This window comes from Epinephelus moara, chromosome 11 (assembly GCF_006386435.1).
Source record: "Epinephelus moara isolate mb chromosome 11, YSFRI_EMoa_1.0, whole genome shotgun sequence".
Taxonomy (NCBI): domain Eukaryota; kingdom Metazoa; phylum Chordata; class Actinopteri; order Perciformes; family Serranidae; genus Epinephelus; species Epinephelus moara.
The window spans coordinates 25,243,427-25,264,716 of record NC_065516.1 but is presented as its reverse complement, the minus strand read 5'-3'; the positions used below and the strand labels follow the sequence as shown (position 1 = coordinate 25,264,716).

At 43.5% G+C, this 21,290-nt stretch overlaps 2 protein-coding genes across 2 annotated transcripts in view; one reads left to right on the top strand and one right to left on the bottom strand.

The window, feature by feature from the left end:
• Positions 1-2,878: 2,878 nt before the first annotated feature.
• On the top strand, positions 2,879-8,188 carry amer2 (APC membrane recruitment protein 2). Its single transcript, XM_050056746.1, has one exon. It carries the CDS (start codon positions 3,124-3,126, stop codon positions 5,212-5,214), a length of 2,091 nt encoding a protein of 696 aa, XP_049912703.1. The 5' UTR covers positions 2,879-3,123; the 3' UTR covers positions 5,215-8,188.
• Positions 8,189-13,011: 4,823 nt separating this feature from the next.
• LOC126398165 (beta-1,4-galactosyltransferase 1-like) overlaps positions 13,012-21,290 on the bottom strand; it is a 9,621-nt gene continuing 1,342 nt past the window's right edge. The window contains exon 2 of the mRNA XM_050057387.1: positions 13,012-15,560. Coding sequence (XP_049913344.1) covers positions 14,889-15,560 — 672 coding nt within the window. The 3' untranslated portion in view covers positions 13,012-14,888. The remainder of the gene's footprint in view (positions 15,561-21,290) is intronic.

Sequence of the window (21,290 nt, the reverse complement as noted above, 5' to 3'; positions counted from 1 at the left end):
CCAAACGCTGGTTCCGTTATGCAGCAGATCCAGCTGTCGAGCCGTCACCAGAATAGGACGTCGCTTTACGTGACGCTTCAGAGTAAGGCTGTTTCATGTCTCTTAATCAGCAATCCTCGCTCCTCTAACTCCTGACTCCTTGCATGTTTTCCTAAGTGGGAGGGACTAAACAGTTAGGTAAGGTGGCTAGATAAGGTGGTTAGCAGTAATTTTAAGAGACTTGGGATGCAGCCCTGGTTAGGATTCCTTCAGTGTTCATTGTTCAGGAAGTTTTTACCAGGAGCCGAATTATCCACAGAGGTCTCTTCCTCTCTAAAACTAACAAACCCGGTGATTTAAACCTCTGAAAACACTGAATAAAGCAGTTTCACATATTAAATCAATGTTTCTTTGATGTTGTTCGGCTCTTCACAGACAGGCCACTAGCCAAGCACTTGCTAATGTGTGCTAACCTTTTGTCTTTGATAACTTAAGAGTTCAAGAGGTTTTTAACAAGAGCCAAATTATCTGTAAAGGTCTCTTCCTCTTCTAAACTAACAAACCTGGTGATTTAAACCATTAAAAACACTGAATAAAGCAGCTTAACTTAGAAAAGTCAGTGTTTTTCTTTACGCTGCTCGTCACAGAGGGGCTGTAAACTATACTGGTTGACGCAAAAATGCAAATGGCCTTGTCTAGAACCAGTGTTTAGTTTGTCCAGTCTGGTCTACTGTAGAAACATGGTGGTGCAACATGGCGGACTCCATGGAGGAGGACCCGCTCTCTATGTAGAAACAGCTCATTCGACAGTAACGAAAACACAATGATTCTTAATTGCAGGTGATTATACACTAAGGAAAACATACATATTATATTATAATCCATTTCTGTCAATATATCTCCCTAAATCCTGCACACTGTACCTTTAAGCAGCATGACAACATGCATTTCTAAGAACTCAAAATCCTTTGTCTCATCATGTGATAACTGAGCCCACTCATCAGTCTCCACTCTTTGCCAGCCATCTGCTGCTCAGAGTCAGCTTCAAGTCCACCCAATAGCCGGCTGACCTGCTAGCATGGCTGTAGGGCATTCTGCTCGAGTATCTGATGTACCTGAAAACCTGCACACCAGGCGACTGACTGACTGGCAGAGCAGACAGGCTGGGTGACTGACTTGTGGGCTGAGCGGACAGATTATCTTTCTTTGTCGGGGAGAGCATGAGGAAGATGTGCTTCAGCGCTTCACTCTGGGGAAGCCCTCGAAATGTGTTTGTGTGGGTGTGAGCATGTCTGTGGATCTGTGGGTGTGTGTGTGTGTGTGTGTTGCCTTGGGCGGATGAATGCAGACATTGTTTGATAGCAGTGGGCTGGAAGAGGAGAGCCGGTGCCCAGAGCAACTGAGGAGGAGGAGGAGGAGGAGGAGAGAAAAGGGAGAGAAAAGGAGCAGGGGAGGGAAGGAAGGAGGGGAGAGGAGGTTTGTAAGTGGGTCGGGGTATCAGGGAGATTCATGGGGGGTTGGGAGGATAGAATAGGCAGTAAAAAGAGCACCCACAGCACGAAAAATGGGGGAACACTGGGTGAATCCACTGCAGGCGAGGATGACACATATTTTGGGGGAGATACCTCCAAAAACAGTGGCTCAACAGGAGAGATGGGGAGTGCACATTATACATCTCTTCATTGTTTTCAGTATCCTATCCTATCCTGTCCTCAGTGAGAGTTTATTTTTGCACATTTGCAGAATAATTTGTATCAAGAGAATAGGAAAGGACAATAACAGCAAGGCAACAAGTTAACACTGCTTTTCCCTCCAGTTAGTGAACAGTTAATTGCTCCAAATGCCCACAGAAACTCTTCTGGTTGCCAAGGAAGGCGCCAACAGTATAGCTTTTGTAAAAAGAAAGATTGTAATGTTGACCGCATGAGTGGTTACACACACACAAACACACACACACACTTAGGATGATAGGATGACAGTTAGATGTGTTGTCATAGCTCTCAGACACCTGGTCTTGTGTGTCCATATGGAAGAGGGCTCGAGGCCATATGGCCTATACTGCATGTCCCGCCTAGACGGCATTGGAGGCATGTCTGAGCTGTTTGTGTGTGTGTGTGAGTGTGTGAGTGTGTGCACAATATTATTTTCTAAATCCATATCCTGGCTTAAGCCGTTGATCAGCAGGTTTTGTATTTTAGTCCTTTAATTCAGGCTTCTCACACGCTTATTTTTGTTTCCTTTGAGCTTTTCCATGCTCATGCAAACCCAAACACACACAGCCACACAGGCGGGGTTGGGCGAGGTAAGTCATACTAAGACATTTGTAATTACCACTGTTTACAAGACGCTTTGACATGACTCACCTCACAGGATGATACAAGACACATCTGCAAGGAAATAATTCAAAATATTCACATGTAAAACTTGTGCTATTAAGTAGTCTGCTTCCACTTGTTAGATGTTTCCCACCTTCATGGCCCATGTTCCACAGACATGTACAAACAACATCAAATCCAAGCAAGTATGCGAGCAGTCTTTATAATTAGCCATTCCACTCTGTCTCATGATCCACTGAGAAAGCTCACACATATTAAGCTCATGTCTAATCCGTTATAATTCATCAGTTGGTGTGTATCTTTACTTTGCTTACCAACACGCACAGCACAAACACACACAGACGCACACACACACAGGGGGATGGCAGCGGTGAATGTGGGGCTTATAAATTGATGAGTAGTTAAAAGAAAAGAGCAAACAGTGCACTGGTGACAGGGAAGGTAGAGGAAGAGAGGAGGAAGAGGATGGGGGAGGGTGTGGAGGACAGACACTGGCGCCCCGCCAACATTGACGAAAGCTGCTTAGCCCACCCAGTTGCCATGGATACAGTAAGGAGCAGCTCCCAGCATGTGTGTGTGTGTGCCTCTGAGAGAGAGAGAGACAAGGAGGGGAGGGGAGAGGAGGCAGAGAGAGAAAACCAGCAGGCAGGCGTTAGAGCAACTCAGAGTGGGAGTGAAAGAGCATCAGACTGCAGGGTGGAGAGTGAAAGATAGAGAGGGTGAGTGTATGTGTGGCCAGAGAGCGGACAGAGAGGCAGCTCGAGAGCTTGAGGGAGACGATAGAGTGGGAGCGATAGAGTGCTAGATAATGGAGGTGCAGTCGGAGTGCGTGGAGCCTCCTGTGGCCCCTCAGTGTGACCCCCAGCCCACGGGGAAGATCAACAAAGCTGCCTTCAAACTCTTCGGAAAGCGGCGCACCGGCTCCGGGATGGCCAGCTTCTTCTCCTTCAGGAACAAAGGGGCTACAAACAGCGGGAACAACGGGAATTCTGACAATGGGAATTCTTTGAATGGAAACAGCTCGGCGGCATCAGTGGAGCTGGTTAGGAGCAAAACCCACGATGGACTAACGAGCTCTAACAACGATGCTGATGGACAGAGAAGGGAGGGGCTTGCTAGCCTGGAGGCGGGGCCGGTCAGGTCCCTCAGCAAATCGTTGAGTTTTTTTTCTTTACTCCGACGTGGGAGTTTTCGGTCGAGTGAAAATGGAGGGGCAGGGCTTGTCAGAAGAGGGAGGGGTCTAAAGGGCTTTTTTAGCAGCATGCGATGGAGACGCAAGGAAAAAACAAACGAAGCAGATGGGGAAGAGGTGGAGCGGAAGACGGAGAAGGATGGGAATACTGCCGACTCTGAAAAGGTAAAGGATATTACTCTCACCCTTGAACCGCCTCCGCATCATCACCAAGTGGATTGTGGGAATGCAGAGGCAGAGCCTAACGTAGAGACTCCCACCACTAGTGTTACCATGACACCCCCACACTGTGTTACCATGCCAGGGCCATCTGGCGAGTCAGACTCCCCCTTTCCTTACACACCTACCGACTCGCCACTGCGCCCTCCAATCCAAAAAGCCAAAGCCTCAATTTCCAGCCTCACCCCCTCCCTCGCTACACCCCCTTTGGATCGCTGCAGCACGGGCGACCCACCCTCAGAACCCTCAGTGGACCGCCTCTGCTCTCTCCTCTTCACCGACGTCACATCCCTCAAGAGCTTTGATTCACTGACAGGCTGTGGGGACATTATTGCTGACGCAGACGAGGAGGGGCCGGCGGGTAACGGGGGCAGTGGCACCAGCAGCAGCAGCAGTGGGGGAGGAGGGGGGAGTGTGGGAGCAAGCGTTGGGAGAGCTGTTGGCATCACCAGTGTCACGTCTCGTGGCTCCCCAACCAAACCCTCTCTACCTTCGCAGCTGACCCAGCCCATGTTCTCTGTTTCCGCAAGCTCAGTGCCTTCTTCCCTCCCAGCCCGGGCCCGGGCGCCACCTCCACCACAGCAGCACCCACCCGGTAGCGGTGTGGTGGCCTACATGGGTGGAGGGGAAGAAATGGCAAGTCCAGAAGGAGTAGACGATGCAGACATGCAGGGGCTCTGGCACATGCTGCCCTCCACAGGTGACAACTCCCCTGCTTTGCCGCGATCGCACCAACCTTCCTCCACTACACCGACTTCCACTTATCCCCCTCGTGCCACCTCCAACCCTGCCAGCAGCCACCTGCACTCGGCCCACAGCAGGAGCGCAGACCGAAAGGTTCCCCAGGTGAAGGCTCTGGGGCTTAGCAAGATTCCAGTAGTTGGTGCAGCGGGAGGCCGGGCAGCTAAACCCCCCCTCCCTCACACACATGGCCGTCATCCCACGTCACCTGGTGAAAAAGAGCCACTTAGTGATGAGGGTTACTGGGACACACCCTCAGCAACACCCACTGCAACACCTGATGAGACCGGGCTACAGCGTAACCAGAAGATGGCCCTATCACGCGACAGTTGCTCTGGAGACCACCTGTACGACCTTTACAACGACCCTGAGGAGGAAGGAGGGAATGAACAGCAGGAGGATGATGAAGATTTAAAGAGCACTCCCTCTCCATCCACTGAATACAAACTGAGCCCCACTTCCCATACAACTCCTCCGTCCTCCTCCTCCTCTTCCTCCTTCCAATCTATGAAAGGCAGCACCAGCCTTCCTCGGGAATCCAAGATCCCAGTGAGCAGCAGACAAACCCCACCTCCCCACTCAGTAAGCCAGTCAGCCCTCTCGTCTGTTCTGGAGGCTGAATCCCCTCCGCCAAAGACCCAGGCGCCTCCCCCGGCCCGCACCAGAATCCCCGTATCCAAGGTGCCCGTCCGTCGTTCTGGAAACAAACCTGGCAGCACAACCAGAGGAACTGCCCACAAGAAGTAGCTCCCGTCAAACGGGTCGTTCTTGCCTACTAACATGCGGACTTCAGTGCTGTTTATGCAGAGCCAAAAGTTTTCCCAGACCAAGAAAAATGTTGAGCTGCAGAGTTAACAGCCTATAAATTCCTCTCAAATCTTAAAAGCTCTCATTCCTTAGGTGTTTTGGCTTACGGCAGGCTAGAATAGAATAAGTGCTTTTGTTCACTTGAGAAAGTCACGAGGAGACTCCAAAAAGCTGGGTTAACACTTCACCGCCCTCACTGGAACTTTGGAGGTTGACTCTTGACAATCCACGGACTCGCAATAGACACATTTGCCTTGTAACTTCCTGGAAAAAGCTCCTGACCTGCTGAGAGTTCAACAGCTCATGACTGCACACTGCAAAAAGAAGAAGAAGAAGAAGAAAAAACAGCAGAGCACCTTTTATCTTTGACATTTTTCTTATGGAACTCCACGTGGCATAACTTAATTTGCTCATACGGACCTAATCTAATCATTTTGAGTTTGTCTTCTTGTCTAATCTGTAACAAATTACCTCCTAATCCTTTGATTTAGAGCCAAAGTGAAACAAGAAAACAGTCTTCACTTCACAGCCTCTGATAGTCTTGAACAGACTCTCTGATATCCACAGCCTGGAATAACCCAATGTTTTTTTTTGCTTGGCTGTCGTATGTGTTTTTTGCTTTTTGAAGATGGTCTTCTCCCGACCGCACACTGATTAATAAACTGTATGTGCAAGAGTACGAATTAAAACTGAGATCTGGTTTTATAACTCACCTACTTTGCAGCTACAAATGTGGCAGAGCTGCCCACACATTATGGTACATTGTGTTTTTTGGAGGTGGAGATCTCCTCTGTTTTGATTGGTTGTTATTATTATAATTATTATTATTATTATTATTGTGGATGGACTAAGTTTCAGCCTGTTGCATCTGGATCTCACTTATACCTGACTGCATCACAGGATGTTGATCTCTGGGATTTACAACTGTTGAATTACCAATGGAACCCTGCAAAGCTATCGCAATACTCGACCTGGAGGGATCCCTTGCACTGATGCATCAACACACACATATACGCACACACATACAAAACCAGACATGCACTCACACATGTTCTCTCCCTCTCCGCATGCAGTGCCACACATACAGGCACAAAGGTCAGGGAACATCATCTGATACTGAACGACCTTAGTTCCACTGTTCAACCTTTGTCTTTGTAGCTACACTGGATGACTCTCTTCTCTAAAGACACGTGCACAACTGATTTTTTCTAGTCAGTACTTTCTTCTTCACTGGATTTCATACTGTTTTTATAGGCTCCTCCTTCCTAAGTCATACTGCTCGGATCTTAAACTGTGATCGCACCAGCTTCTTAACGCTCCGTTCTTTCTGTTCTTCTCTACTAACATACTGTACGGGCTGATGTGAGCGGATGACAGGGAGGCATCCTTGCTGTCAGTTTTAAAGAGCCAGAATATGCCTGCAGGTTTTTTTTAATAGGCTGTGACCCAAAAAAAGAAAGACAAGGAAAATCTGTCAGGGTTTGAGTCATACCTATCTGGATCACAGCTGAAAATACAAAGCAAAACATGGGGACTAATGCTAAATCAGTCCTTCACCCTTCCTGGCTGTTGTACAAATAAACACTGTACAACTTTATTCTGGGAACCACCACAGCTGTGTGTGAATCTGAATGTAGCTTGACATCATTGTAGATTATTGGTCAGCATATATATTTCGTCTTTGTCCCTCTTTTGTGGGGGCAAGACAAATGGTGGAGCTTACTGTTTTCTAAGTCCCCCATGCTCTGAAAAATGAAGACAAACTGCTGCACAGTGTGTTGAGCCTTGCAAAGCACCACTTGTTTAAAGAATGAGGGGGTGTATTGCAGTCCTAAAAGGCCTTTGTCAGTGATTCAGTGAGACAAGTTACAGGGAGCGGAGTGTTCCCTACCCTTTAGTCAAAGAGAGGGGTTTTCATAGGGAGAGACATTCGAGACGATGCGAGTTTTCTGTAACTGCAGGGGTACCAAATGACACGTGAGGGTCACTGTAGTTCATGATAGCTTTCCATCTCATTTAGAATGTGATGATTGATCCACAACGCTGCTCCAGGTTCAGATATCTTTCCAGGCTCCTGACGGTGTAGTGGAGGACAGGCCGTGGGGTAACCTGATCCCAGGTCTGCAGTAAGTGTGTTTCTCACCCGATAAAAAGGACAGGCTAAAGGTCATTTGGGGAGCAGAGAAATGTTTTCTCTGCCTACACTGTGCTTTTTATCTCTTTTGATTAAGTATGCAATCACTGTCATTCTCCAGGAGTGATTCAAGGAAAGGGATGCTGAATTAAGGGTTATTGAAATGCGTATCAATCTAAGCCTTGAAATTTCCTGGTGAAAAATAATAAGACAGCAGTGGTTACGCTTGTGGATATTTGACCAAAACAGTTGCCTGAAGACTCCCAAAATCATAGTTTTACTTTATGACACTGCCAGTAATCAAATAGTATTGATATTAAGATTAAGAGAGAGCAGGAAGCCATGAACTAAACCAGGAGTAATGATTATGCATCTTATGTTTAAAAGGGTTTTGTTTAAATATGGCGTCCTCCTCGGTTGATGTCCCACATGCTGCAGTTTGGTGTGTATATAGAGCTTTTCCCTCCACTTCCTCCGAGTATGACAGTGAAAACTAAAGTTAATCCTTTGGGTAACTTGATCTCCTGCATTGGCCTTCAAACAGTAACGACATCAACCACAGAGGCCGCCATATTGCCACCTGGCTCAGTTCCTTGTATTTCTTTTTCCCCCAGATACTTCTCACCTTTCTTTCTGTTTACAAATCTGGGCCTTCATGTGGTCATTCGCTGTGACGAAAAGCACATCATGTTTTCCTTTCTTTTTGTTATCGTTTGTCTGCTCACGGTGTGAAATCTTTCCACTTTTCATATTTAATGAATAAAACTGTTTGCGCTGATAGTCCCGACTCTTTGTAACTACATTCAGACAAAAATCCATACACTGAAATGTCAGAGGCTTTGTGTGCTTGTATAATTGGAGCAACACCAGATAGAGCCCCTCTCTCATCAGCTCACCCTCCTCCGTTTTTCCTCCCCCCCACACATCCTGGTGACTTTAATCCCCAAGGAGTAGGCTGGGTGGGAGAGAGGGTGAGAAACAGAGATGCTTTTGTTGATGTGCAGCGTGTGGCGTTTGTGTTGTGGTGTCGCACTTGGAGAGAGATCTGCTTGGCTTGGGAGTAAGAGGTTATCAATACATTTTATTGATCCCTGAGATGAAAGCCTGATGGATGTGTCATTGTCTGCTGTGGGTCCCTCGTGGGAAAAGACACATAGAGACAGGGACAGACAGCCGATATGATGACAAAGACAGGCAGCTGATGCATGTGGATTTGGAACCTGTGTGTGTGTGTGTGTGTGTGTATGTGTGTGTCCTGAATATAGATGAAAGGGAGGGTCTCATTGTTTCGAGGAGGACACATGTTGCTAGAGAAAGCTTGTATGTTGTTGTGGTGTGGGTGCGCATGCATGTGTAGTGGGAGGAGGATTTGGTGCAGTGCGAATCCCCTTTGTAATGGTGCAGCAAACCCCCCTCCCTCTCCATCCGGCTCCCTCTCTCCGTTTCTGCACGCTGAGGTTTATGTAAAAGCCTTACGTAAGACCATAACACTCACTTGTCCCAGCCCACCAGATCAAAGCTAGTGATGCTGACAGTGAGAATGGTCCGTGCTTGCGCGCGTGTGTCGGCTGATCTCATCATTAATCTGCTGCTGCTGCTGCTGCTGCTGCTGTTTGGGTGCTGGATGTGGACACTCAACCTCATTGTGAGCCATGTTTGTGTGCGTGTTTGTTTTGGTGCATAAATCTGGTATAAGGGCATGACAGGGAGGATTTAGTTTGAGCTGAACAACAAAGTTCTTATACAAGCCACTGAGGAGAGAGGAGAGGACGGGAGGGAGGAAGAAATGCAGAAGAAAAGTGGGAGAACAGCATTTATTATAAATGTGAATGAAGGTTTGTTTGGCTTTGGCGCTCTTTAAAAAAGCTTTTAGCTAGCCGATAATAACTTTTGATAAACAGCAGCCACAAGTTGCAATAAGAGTAATGGTGTGCTAAAATATAGCGTCATAGTAACACAAGAAGAGAAGACTCCTTAAAGCAATTCCTGTTTAATGTTTGCTAACATTAGCCGTCAGCCAGAGTCCTGCACGGGTCCGTTTTTAAAACCTGAACCCGCCCATACCTGTAAAACTGAGTACCAGAACCGACCTGTTACCTGTCATTATGTCGAAGTCAAAGCCGCACCCACCCACACCCGTTAATAAAAGTCCTGTGACCTGACTCCCACCCACGATCAAACCCACACAGGCTACAGTCACTCTCAAAGACCAATTCAAGAAGCTTTGTAAAAACAGATGCTGGTGGAGAAAAGCTCCAGCACAGAGAGAGTAGAGTGAAGGTCATACTATTGCTTCTAAAAAATGATATCATGATGGTAGGTAGGGTTTGCATGCCCTGATAAACGTGTGTGTGTGTGTGTGTGTGTGTGTGTGTGTGTGTGTGTGTGTGTATGATGGCGCCCTGAGCACCATTCAAAAGCTAAACCCCACATTTCTCATGGCAGCCTCTCGACAGCCGTTCCCATAGTAACTCCAGTAGGTCAACCAATGAAAAGAGGGGGCTGGGCAGGAAGGAGGATGGGCAAGTGTTTGGGGGTGGTGGTGGCGGTGGTGTGTGACACAGTGTGTGAGAGACGTGATTGGAGTTGAACTGGTGCAGTAAAACATTTTGACAGATAAACACACACACACACACACACACACACACACACACACACTAACCTACAAGTTGAAATGCAAATATATTTTTGTCATAGACACATTTTTGTCAGTGTTGTAATTGCCTGTGAACACACACACTCAACCCCCCCCCCCCCAAAACAACAACAGGAGCATCAACAAAAGTGCTCTGACCTTTAACACACATCCTCTAAACACATCAATTCCTCATATAAAGGGTCATTCTGCACCACTGTGTTTCACCTCTGCAACCTCATGGGACACGCGCCCCCCCCCCCGCCGCCGCCTCTTCCACTACCTCCACCTTTTCTCTTTGTCCTCGTCATCTTCCCTCACTTCTCTCGCTCTCTCCCGTAGGATGCCAGAGTTCCTCTCAGGGCAATGTTGTGTAATCGTTTCACTTGTCAATAATTCAACGGACAAGCTTTTGACTCTGTGAATGGGCGGATCTGTTCGGCACACCGTGAAGACGGCACAGTGTGATGCTGAGTGTGAATCTGGGGTACAACCATAAAGGATGAACAGGCATGTGTTTCTCTACAGTGGAGAATTCTGACTTTCAAACAACAAAACGCCAGGAAACAAGATGTTTAATTAAGTTCCAAACTGAATTGGACATTGTGAGCAGCAAAATAGAATATCAATTGAATTATGAATCACGAGATGAATGCAACTGATGTTCCCTTTTGCGGATACAAGGTCAGGGAAGTGAGATAATGGCCTGATACACAGTACAATGGCTTGAATTTAGCCTTCAATAATGAATTAAATGTTCACTAAACTAAATTTGTGCTGAAACTTTTGTGACATGCACAAGGTATTTGTCCTGATTGCCTAAATTATTTCCACGTAACACTTGTATGTAAATACCAGCAGTGTTGGAATGTAACTAAGTACAACACATTTTTATGCAACTTTATACTTTTACTTCACTGCACCTCAGGAGCAAATATTCATCTTACAGCTACTTTTCAGATTACAATTTTTTATGCCTGTCTTTTCTAGTAAAAACCATGTATCTCCAAAATTGGTGATATTTGTTGAGAAAATTCTCCTTCCTTTTAAGATAAACCACTCATTCATTCATTCATTCATTCATTCATTCATTTATTATCCATAAGGCACTGGTCGTGGGGAGAAGTGGGACGAAGCTGGAGAACCTGGAGAACACACACACCAACACGGGGAGAAGATGCAAACCCAAGGTGACAGTGCTAACTACTGGAACACCGTGCCGCCCTAAGATGAACAAACTGTTTTTAAAAACGTCTTGGAAAAGCTGGAAAATGCATCACCACAAAGCTGAAAACACGGCTGTTTTTTGAGCTCATGAAAAGTCAATGTGGTTGCGTAACACATTTGGTGGTTGCATGGTTCTCTCAGGACAGCAATGCTACTAACATATAGATACAAATATATATAGATCTTAGAGAATATGATGCACTTTGTAGATTAAACCACCCAACAGTATATATCAGTCCAGTATTGAGTGAGACCACTGCAGCTGGCAGCAGTGAAACAGGCTGCAATGTAACCACTTGGGGCAATTGTGCATCGTCAGTGCACATCTTCCAAAAGTGCTTCTTTTGCCACTGACAGGCTCAGATTGTTATTCAGAGTGTCTGACAAAATAAAAAGGATCCCCACAGAGATGGACCTTTTTGTTAAAGAGTAAGATCCTTTTTGTTCAACCAGAAACAGCCTCGAAATCACCACTAATAAACAATAATTTTATCATTGTAAAACACACTTCATTCAAAGTCCAGAATCTGGTGGTTTTGGCGATAGCAATTTCGGGGATGTTTCAGGTTCCACAAAAAGGATCCTTCTCTTTAACACAAATGTCTGTCTATGTAAGAATCCCTTCCATAATGTTGTTAGATAATAAATAATACCCTGTCTGTGGCAAAAACAAGCACTTTTACCAGACATACATTGAGGTAGGGCAATTGCCCCAAGTGATTACATTGCACCCTGTTACGCTGTTGCGGACTGCTGCTGTCTCGCTTAATAATGGACTAGTTTCAGAAGTTGTTGTTCCCATAAATCACGTAGACACAAACATGTGGGGAAACCAGGGAACAAAGCTGAAAAATACCAAAGTTATTCTTTAAGCATCTGCAGCAGTAAAATGCAACATACACTTAATGCAGCAGCAATATTAATCCAAAAACATTACATTTGATAGTAAACCACTGACAGGGAATATTTTACTGCAAAATGACTTATTTTACTTTTGATACTTTTGAAAAGTATATTTTGCCAATAATGCTGTCATACAAAGACAAAACTTTATTAATCCCAAAAGAAATTATTGTGCCAGAGACTGCTCAACAATTACATCACCATGAGAAGAAAAACATCAGTGTAATAAATGTAAAGTGTACAAGGAGAAAAGCTATCACAAGTGCCTAGTATCAGTATGACAGTGGTTTAAGTAATTTAAAAAAAGTAAAATGTGATATTACATGTGATTTGGAAAGTAACTGCACATGATATTGAGATATTAAGATGTTAATATTATTTATCTCAGTGTCCAATGTTTCAACTGTCCTTCCAGCAGAAGGGGGAGGAGTTATTCCGTTTGACACAACTGGTGTGTGAGGTCATATTTCTTAAACCCCTGAGGCCTCCAACTATACCTGCTACCCGGTCTCACTCCAAAGTAATCAAAATCTGGCACTTGGGCGGTGACTTCCAGGGTCAGACACCAACAAAAATAAGCTGTCCTTTCATGTCGGCATGATACATGGCTGATTGGCATTATAGTTAACATCAGGGGGAAACTTGACAGGACAAAAGCGAAAGTTACAGAGGCGACAACCACCAACCTTCTGCCGGGAGGGCAGTGTTCGTTTCCCATAAGATTGTAAAGCCAAACCCGTTCTTATTTCCGAAACCCAACCATGTGTGTGTTGGCAAAACCTAACCACATGCATTTGTTGTTGAAGGAAAAAAAACGTTGATTTGCAGTGTTGTACCGAAGTAGTGCATTTATTTTGAAAGACACAGTATGTAAACAGTAATATTCCTGTGAAAACGGAAGTGTATTTCTGGTCTTCATGTTCATCTGGTTCCAGATTTTGTTTAAATATGTTCATACTGCTTCTATAAACCAATAGAAAGAGAATTACAAAAGAAAACAGTTTACAAAGTGCTTTGACAAACGAAGCAAAGCAGAGGCAGGATACCCCAGAAGCATGTCAGGTCTGTCAACATGTTGACAGACCTGACACTCCTGACAGACCAGACAGTCTGGAAAAATGTCTGAGACTTTCTGACACAGCCCTAAACTGGTTCTATCTGCAGGACAGAGACCACTTTCTGTCAATGGGTATTTATACATCTGAGTGAGCAAGAATGACGTGGAGTTCCCCAAGGCTCCAGTCTCGGGCCTCTTCTGTTCAACTGTAACTGGATGTGCCACTTATTCAAGGGGGTTTCAGGGACCCCAATTAGTAGTCCTTGTATGTTAAATATGTTGGTGGCATGAAGGTTAATCTCACCAAACTAAAACGTGTCTCTCTATTTTTTTATTAACTTGTGTCCTGCCAACACAAGTTTTGTACATTTTTTTCACAGTGAGACATGATGAGCCTCCCATCACCTCCTGCAAAGCTGTGTAATAAAGGTAAAAAAAAAATGTTATTTGCTCAGTGGTGGAAGAAGTATTCAGATCCTTTATACTTACGTAAAAGTATTAATACTGCACTGTGAAAATACTCCATTACAAATCAAATTTCTGCATTTAAAACTTAATTGAGTAATAGTATGTTATCCTCAAAATGCACTTAAAGTAAGACAAAGTAAGGTTCTTATCATGCTTTAAAATGTTCTCTGTCATTGTTTTACGATTACATATGATGTTTTTGGATTATTTTTTACTGCTGCTCCTGCGTTCACTTTGGTTATAGCAACTGGTTCTACCAAATGATACCTGATATCATCCAGGAAAATTAAAACAGAATCCTGACATGAACTTTACAAAAATGAATAAACCCCAGTAAAGATCAAAACTGTAATTGACACAAAAATGTCCCACTGTTAGAGGGATAATGAAATGTTTATTTACGATACCAATAAGATGAGATCTGCTGAGTATAGAGAGATTGTATGGTAAATTATGTGTATTGATGATATTCAAACTTGCAAGCAAATTTTAAAAAAATGACAACTTTAAGTAGTTTGTGACTCATTCACAGTGTGCTCACCATAAATTTAATTTAGCTGTGGCCATACATTTTATTGCAGTTCTTAGTTTTTAAAAACATTCTTACAGTTTTCAAGGCAAAGGTACAACCATCACATCAGTTTTGCAAATGACAATACATAACTTAAAGCAGTGAACCCATCTTCGGAAAAGAAAAGGGAAACATCAGCCAGTGCCACCAAAATGGATTGTCCCTATTCATTTCATCACATTCTCCAGGCTGTCTCGTATTTACAATGAGCAGAGACATATGTCTCAATAAAAATGCTGAAATGTAGAAAATATTGTGTAAATGAGAAATGAAATATAAAGGCCTCTTCACCACATTATTGGCCAACCAAACACTGTGGTCTGTCTTCTGTGTTGTCCACTTCATGTGTATTGTTTGTCCTTATAATACACTCAAATCAACCACATCTTCTACATTTGAATTATGTGTAAAGGCAATGACAGATTAAAGTATAGATGTAGAATATTTCATGCTCTACTCTGAGAGAAGTGATTGTCATTCAAGGATTTAAAGTATCTCTGTACTTAATATTCATAAAGATTGCATTCTCTTTATTCACACACACATATACTCGCATACTACACATGCATACAAGTGTGCAAACATAATTCACATCAGTTGCACCTACTTTTGTTTGAGTCTACACCTTTGCCGGAGCTCCAACATCCACAGTAATATAAGTGTACAGTTTATCCTTCATAATCTCCTTGACTGTGTACTTTAAGGTATTAATCCCATCTTTATCCATGGTCTGCCTGGTTTGCCTCAGTTTGCTGTAAGTCTTTGGGTTACTCTCATTGTGCGGGTCTCTCTTATGTTTGATCATCCTGTACTTTCCTGTCACCATGTCAGGTCGGGAGATGGTCATTCCACGTTGAGTAATTCGCGTATAAAGATCATCATCCTCACCACCCCAGCCCCAGTAAGTGTTCGAGAACCCGTTAACCTTTAAGAATTGCTTCTTGGACAATGCACTAACCCCACCAAAGATGGTTTTATAGGGTAACCTGAAGTTGAATTTATCTACAGCCACAGACAAGTGTCGAGGACTATCAAAACATCTGTAGAGGTTGCGGTCATCCATAGGAATCAGATCTATGTCAGAGAAGACAAAGCAGTCAAAATCATATTCCTTCAGTGCTTCAGTGTGGCCTATGTTCATCAGTTTCGCCCGGTTGAACACTCCCTCTCCATCCTGGTTCATGACATACACTCTGTAGTCCGACTGCTGTCGCATCAAAATAGGATGGAGGTAATACAGCCAGTGCTTAAGGTGCTCATGCCGATTTCTGAATGGGATGATGATCGCCACCTAAACAAATGAAATACGTAAGTTTGCTTTCACATAAATGTAAATCATCATTGTAGAAATCCGATTTTTTAAGTGGGATTGTATAAAATACTTATCTACAGTACATGTCAGTAGGCACGACCCCAGTTTGGAGAAGCAGGCAGGAGTGCCACCATGGATGTTAAGCAATGCACTGCTGTCGGGACGCTATGTTTGGAATATTTTCACCGTTTTATTTTTCTGTCAAATGGCCCTTTCTGACTGGGAACTGAATCCATTATCATGCTCTCTTCAAAGCCACCAGACTCCTTTGACAAAACAATCATTTTTCTTCACAAAACAAGTGAGTTTCTGGTCTTCCACTGCCTCGATCTATCAGATTGCGTTACTGTGTGACCTTGGTGTTTTAAATGGTTAGTTAAGATTAACCAAAGTCACACAATAAAACAAACTAACCAACTGAGGCAGCAGTAGATCAGCCTCACATCTTCTACAAAGTAAAATGACTGTATTAGTCAAAGGAGATTTTGTCAAGTAGGACATGCTCCTGAATCAGCATCCCACATTGCTGCCTGGGCCAACATTGCAATCACTGAATCACAGCCCTCTGACATCATCACTGTGCTGCTCCTGTGCTTCTTTCAGAAATCCTTGTTTTCCAAATTGAAGTTAATACAATTAAAACAAAATCATCAGTAACACTGAACAAAAACCTTTTCAGCTACTGCAGGGTTAGCGAGTTAGCTTGCTAACTAGGTAGCAAGGTAGCTACTTGCCAATAGGCTGGAATATAGTCCAAACAAATTCATATAGGCTAGCCTACATGACGCTTCTGATGATGACGACAGACGCAGTCGTCGAAACAGTCAAGGTATGACAAAACAAAACTCAAGCCTGTAATAAGAACCATATCAAGCTAAGGCTAGAATGTAAGCAAGTTAGCTTGCTAGGTAGGTAGGCTATTCATTAACAAAGAGTGAGGATAATAAATGTTGTGAGTTGCAAATTCCTGCAATAAATACATTTACAAGGTTTTTGTTTAATGTTATTTAGGATTTTGTTAAATTGGACAAACTGATGATGCAGAAAAGCAGACTGATGATGTCAGAGGGCTGCGATTGGTAGAATGCAATATTGGACGTGGAACGCAATGTGGGAAGTTGATCCAGGAGCATGTCCTACTTGGCAAAATCATGTTGTCATGGAGTGCAATGCTCCTTGAAGAGAGCATAGATGGATTCAGATTTCCCATCAGAAATCACTGTAAAATACTGTAAAATATAGCGTACACTAAAAATATTATTAATTAAGGTCGGCCTTTTTCAAGGGTGTTCAGATAAGTTTTGCTGTCAGCCCTGGCCACAGTAGTACATTGCTTGATTTCCATAGCGGTACTCCTCCCTGCCTGTCTGAACTATGGATAGTATCTCGTACATCCACACTTTAGAAAAAATCCAAACAATCCCTTTAAGGCTTTGGTGGCAAAATCCGTATAACTCTTTTAATAATAGCAAGTATATTAGCAGTAGAAAGTAGAATTTGGTGAAGTTAATTTCTTTTTTAAATGAGTTCATATAGTACTTATGATATATATGGTCTTTGTTTTAACCCTTTTAGATCTCCCGTCCGCTTTTAAAGCATCATTTTATGGATTGATATGAGTTAAGCATCTATGAAAAATGAATCATCTCATGTTTTATGTCGAAAAAAGATCTGTAAATACCATCTATGCTCATTTTTCCATTTAGATGATTTCTGCGTTAAGATTTGACATCCACTGGAATGGGTGGGGAAAAAGCAACACATAATTTTGCTTTGAAGTGCGATCTCTTTCAAAAAAATTTTAAATCAATTTTTTGTTTTTTTATTTTGATCCAAACATTATACAAATAGCACATACTGTATATGAAATTCTTTTACTCAAGTTTTGACACCTGTTCCAGGAATCTGAAATCATGGTAAACTGATCCAATTATTCTGTTCATTTATTCATTTGTTTCTCCATTTATTCACCTACCTTCTGTTGGGCGATACAGTCTGGTGGTTTGTGCCATCCTCCTAACCGAAGAGGAGAACCAACCTCCTCTCTCACCTCATCCAGAGTCCGTGTAGAATTAAACTCCACATGGACTGGACCCAGAAGATTTGGAGGGGTGTCAGGGCAGGGTACCAAAGTCTTGATCGTAACCGGTGACATCTGTGTCCCTTCTCGGCCTGCATTTGGATCTTGAGTTGTCAGGTTAAAAAGTGTTTTTATCCATTGGGAAAGTGTGTCATTTCCATTTTCCATACTTTGTGGTTTTGTAAAAAGAAAAAAAGCGCCATTTCTGCTGTGGAATAGAAGCACAGCAAAACACACCATACTGACGAAACAAAAAAAGACGAGAATGTGAAAGAGTTTTTTCAGCATTTTTGCTTCCTCTGATTATAACTACTGTCCACTCAACAGTTCTCTTACAGTTCTGCTACCTGCGTGTCTCTTTGCAAGTCAAATATGTTTCAACCAAAATAGTAACTAGACAAGTTTCATTGACTTGGGGGTAGCTTCCTTTTTTACATAACCTGTTAAGCCAGTCGCTCCCCCTGGTTGGGTAAAGCAGTGCTCTTCAGCAAATGTCTCACTTGCTTATTTGGAGGTGGTTTCACATAACTGTCTTGAGAGAAATGCTCAGTGGAAATGTCGAGCCGTCTTAGCATCACCTGTGGAATGTTGTCTATGTTCAGCAACTAACCACGGCTATTTCAGTTTCTTTATTTGAAACACTCGGAGAAAAACACAAGCACACATTATTTTTGAAATCTCTGAAAAATTGATGTTACTCTTGTCACACTTATACAAGACCATACAACAAAGATGAACACTAAAACAGGGGGAGAGGTTAGACTTGTACTTTGCTTTGTGATTAGAAAGTCATAACCGAAACCTACCACGGCACACTGCTTTGCAAAATAAAAAGGTTGTACTGAATGGGCTTGGCGCTGAGCAGAGCATCTCTTCACCCCCTGTATGTGGTAGCAAACAGCCATGGACAGCTGCAAAAGGAAGAACTGGCAAACAACAACCAAATGTACAACTGGACAACAGATGCTCAACTGTTGCAGGGCCCTGGATCTTCCTCTGATGACTTGGATAACCTCTTATCTTCACCCTGAAGGGTAAGAAATAACAGCACATTCTCACAACTTGTCACACGTTGACGTTCGGTCATGGACTTTCCATGTCAGATACCACGTGAAAGGTATCCTGGATGTATTGGTTGTTGATGTATCAAGTTCTGCCAGTTACATGCATTGTACTCTTTCAAAATTCACTTCCGTTTTTACAGGAAATTTATCGTTTATGTACAGTCTCTTTCAAACATGAATTGATGTTTCTTTTCCTCCAACAACTAAAGCATCTGATTGGGTTTAGGCAACAAAAGCATGTGGTTGATGCGTCTCCTCCACCACACTCACCAGGGAGGATTTAGTTAAAGCTTCCAGACTAAAGCCGAATCAAATTGATGAACTGTTATACAGCAAAAACTGCAGACATAAACACTAAGGTGTCCATCAGAAACTAGACAGACCCCATGCCCCGTCTTTGAGCATACCAGTGATTTTAAACAGCAGGTAACCACAACCAGTCTCATTTCTCGTCACAGAATCCCTACAGCTGAAATGAGCTCTTCTTTATGTCAGGTCATTGGCGAACAAATCCTACTAAAGATCTATTAAAGGTCTGATAAGTGCAAAGACTTTGCATTTATTGTTTTCAGCTGAAACCTAGCTGAACAACACTACTGATGTAGAAGCTCGCACTACAACACTACAGCACCTGCCAACATTTGGCTGTGAAAAGAGGGAGGTTTTCTGGGGTGTTGTCAAATACCCTCAACACCCCGTCCCCATATAACCCTACACTATAGATGAACATAATAAATATGAGAGTAAAATGACTTTTAATCAGTATCAAATTTATAGTTAACAGATGTAAGCCGCTGTTGCTAATTAGCTCATGCTAACACTGTGGTCCTTTAGTGCTGTGTCTAAACAGGCACAGGTGGTCAGGGATCAGCCCCTTGGCGCAATCCTGTTGTCTTCTGGTGCGTTCGTTTTGTACTCAGAGGTCGGAAGTTGGAAGTGGGAATGACGTCACCTCTGAGTTGACAACAGTTTTTGCATTCTAGTTGACAACGGTGGACAAGTCGGATAAAAACATGGACGTTACCGTTCTACCGTTGGGCTAGCCGTAGCCACTGTTAGCAATATCAGTTGATAACAATGCTCTCTGTGGTATTTTGCACATACAGACAGCGTGGCAACATGCCCACAGAAAAAAATTGAACAGTACTATGGCTATGGCTGACCTAATGTAAAACAAAAAAGATAAAATTGTTATAAACAGTACTTTTACAAAATGTTTACTCACTATGTATGTGACCGGCAGCCATCTTGAATTCGTAAGGTTGATGCGGTTGCTCCGAGTTTCCGAGTTGGAAATCCAATCTCAGGGTGCGTTTGAGTTTAAACTTCCGACTGCAAACTGGGAATGTCCGACCTCCGAGTACAAAACGAACGCACCATTCCTCTGGATCTGACGTCCTCACTGCGACATGTTTTGCCCTCTAGACAGCGTGCTGCAGTTGTTGTTCTTCTTCTTCTGTGTTCATTGGCAGCTCACAAACCAAGTTTAAAGGTACATGTGCTGCCACCCACTGTGTTGATAGTGTAGATGCTGCCCTTGTTAAGTCAGTGAAGGCCGCTGAGCTTTGTATTTTCGCAGCTATTCATCGGCTATGATTTCAATTATCAGATTAATGCATAATTATAAAAATATCCCATTATCGACGATAATTTATCGGTCCGATATATATTATGCATCTCTATTTGAATATCTTGCGCTTGAGCTCAAAGCATTAGTGCTCATGAGTTTAATCTGTTGTTCATCAAAATGGCGATTAACGGGAGTGAGAAATTTACATCACCTATCTTCAAAAAAGAAAAGTAAACATCAACCATCAAAATGAATTTTCCATAATTTATTTCATCTTTCATTACTTTCCTATATGTCCCATATTTACAGAGCAAATTTAATACTGTTGTCTGGCTTCTGTGTCATCCATTTCATCCTTAGAATACATAATAATCAGCGCTGGAAGTAACATTCCCCAAGATGTATCTTGAGTCCGCCTGTAGAAGGTAGTTGTGTTTCTACATCTGAATTATGTGTAAAGGCAATGAGAGATTACTGATGTAAAACATTTCATGCTGTATATTGAGAGTAATGATAGTCTATAAAGGACTGAAAGAAATTCTGCACTTTATATTAATGAAGTAAACATTCACTTTAGTTAACATGGACACACAAACAAATACATACACACACACACACACACAGGTTTGCAAACATAACTCAACACCAAGGCCTCTAGTTTCCCAGCGCGGCGCAGGGTGACGCAGGGTGGCGAACCCTGCGCAGAGCTAGTTTCGAGCAGCGCAACCCGAGGCGCGCTCAGTTTGGTAGTTTGGCAGACCGAGGTGCGCTGAGATGGGTGTGGCGGCGCAGCAGGCGGAGGTGTCGACAGATCCAGCTTGGCGCAGTGACAGTTTCGTGGCAAAAGGCTTCGCCGAAGGTGCGCTAAAAGCTCGCCAGCTGAAACCAGGTCTACTTTCAGCGCAGGCAGAGCGCAGCCGGTGTAAGTGGAAGTTTGGCTGACCGGTGGACAGTGCGCACACATCACCAAAACCTCACAGGCAGGTTTCCAGAAT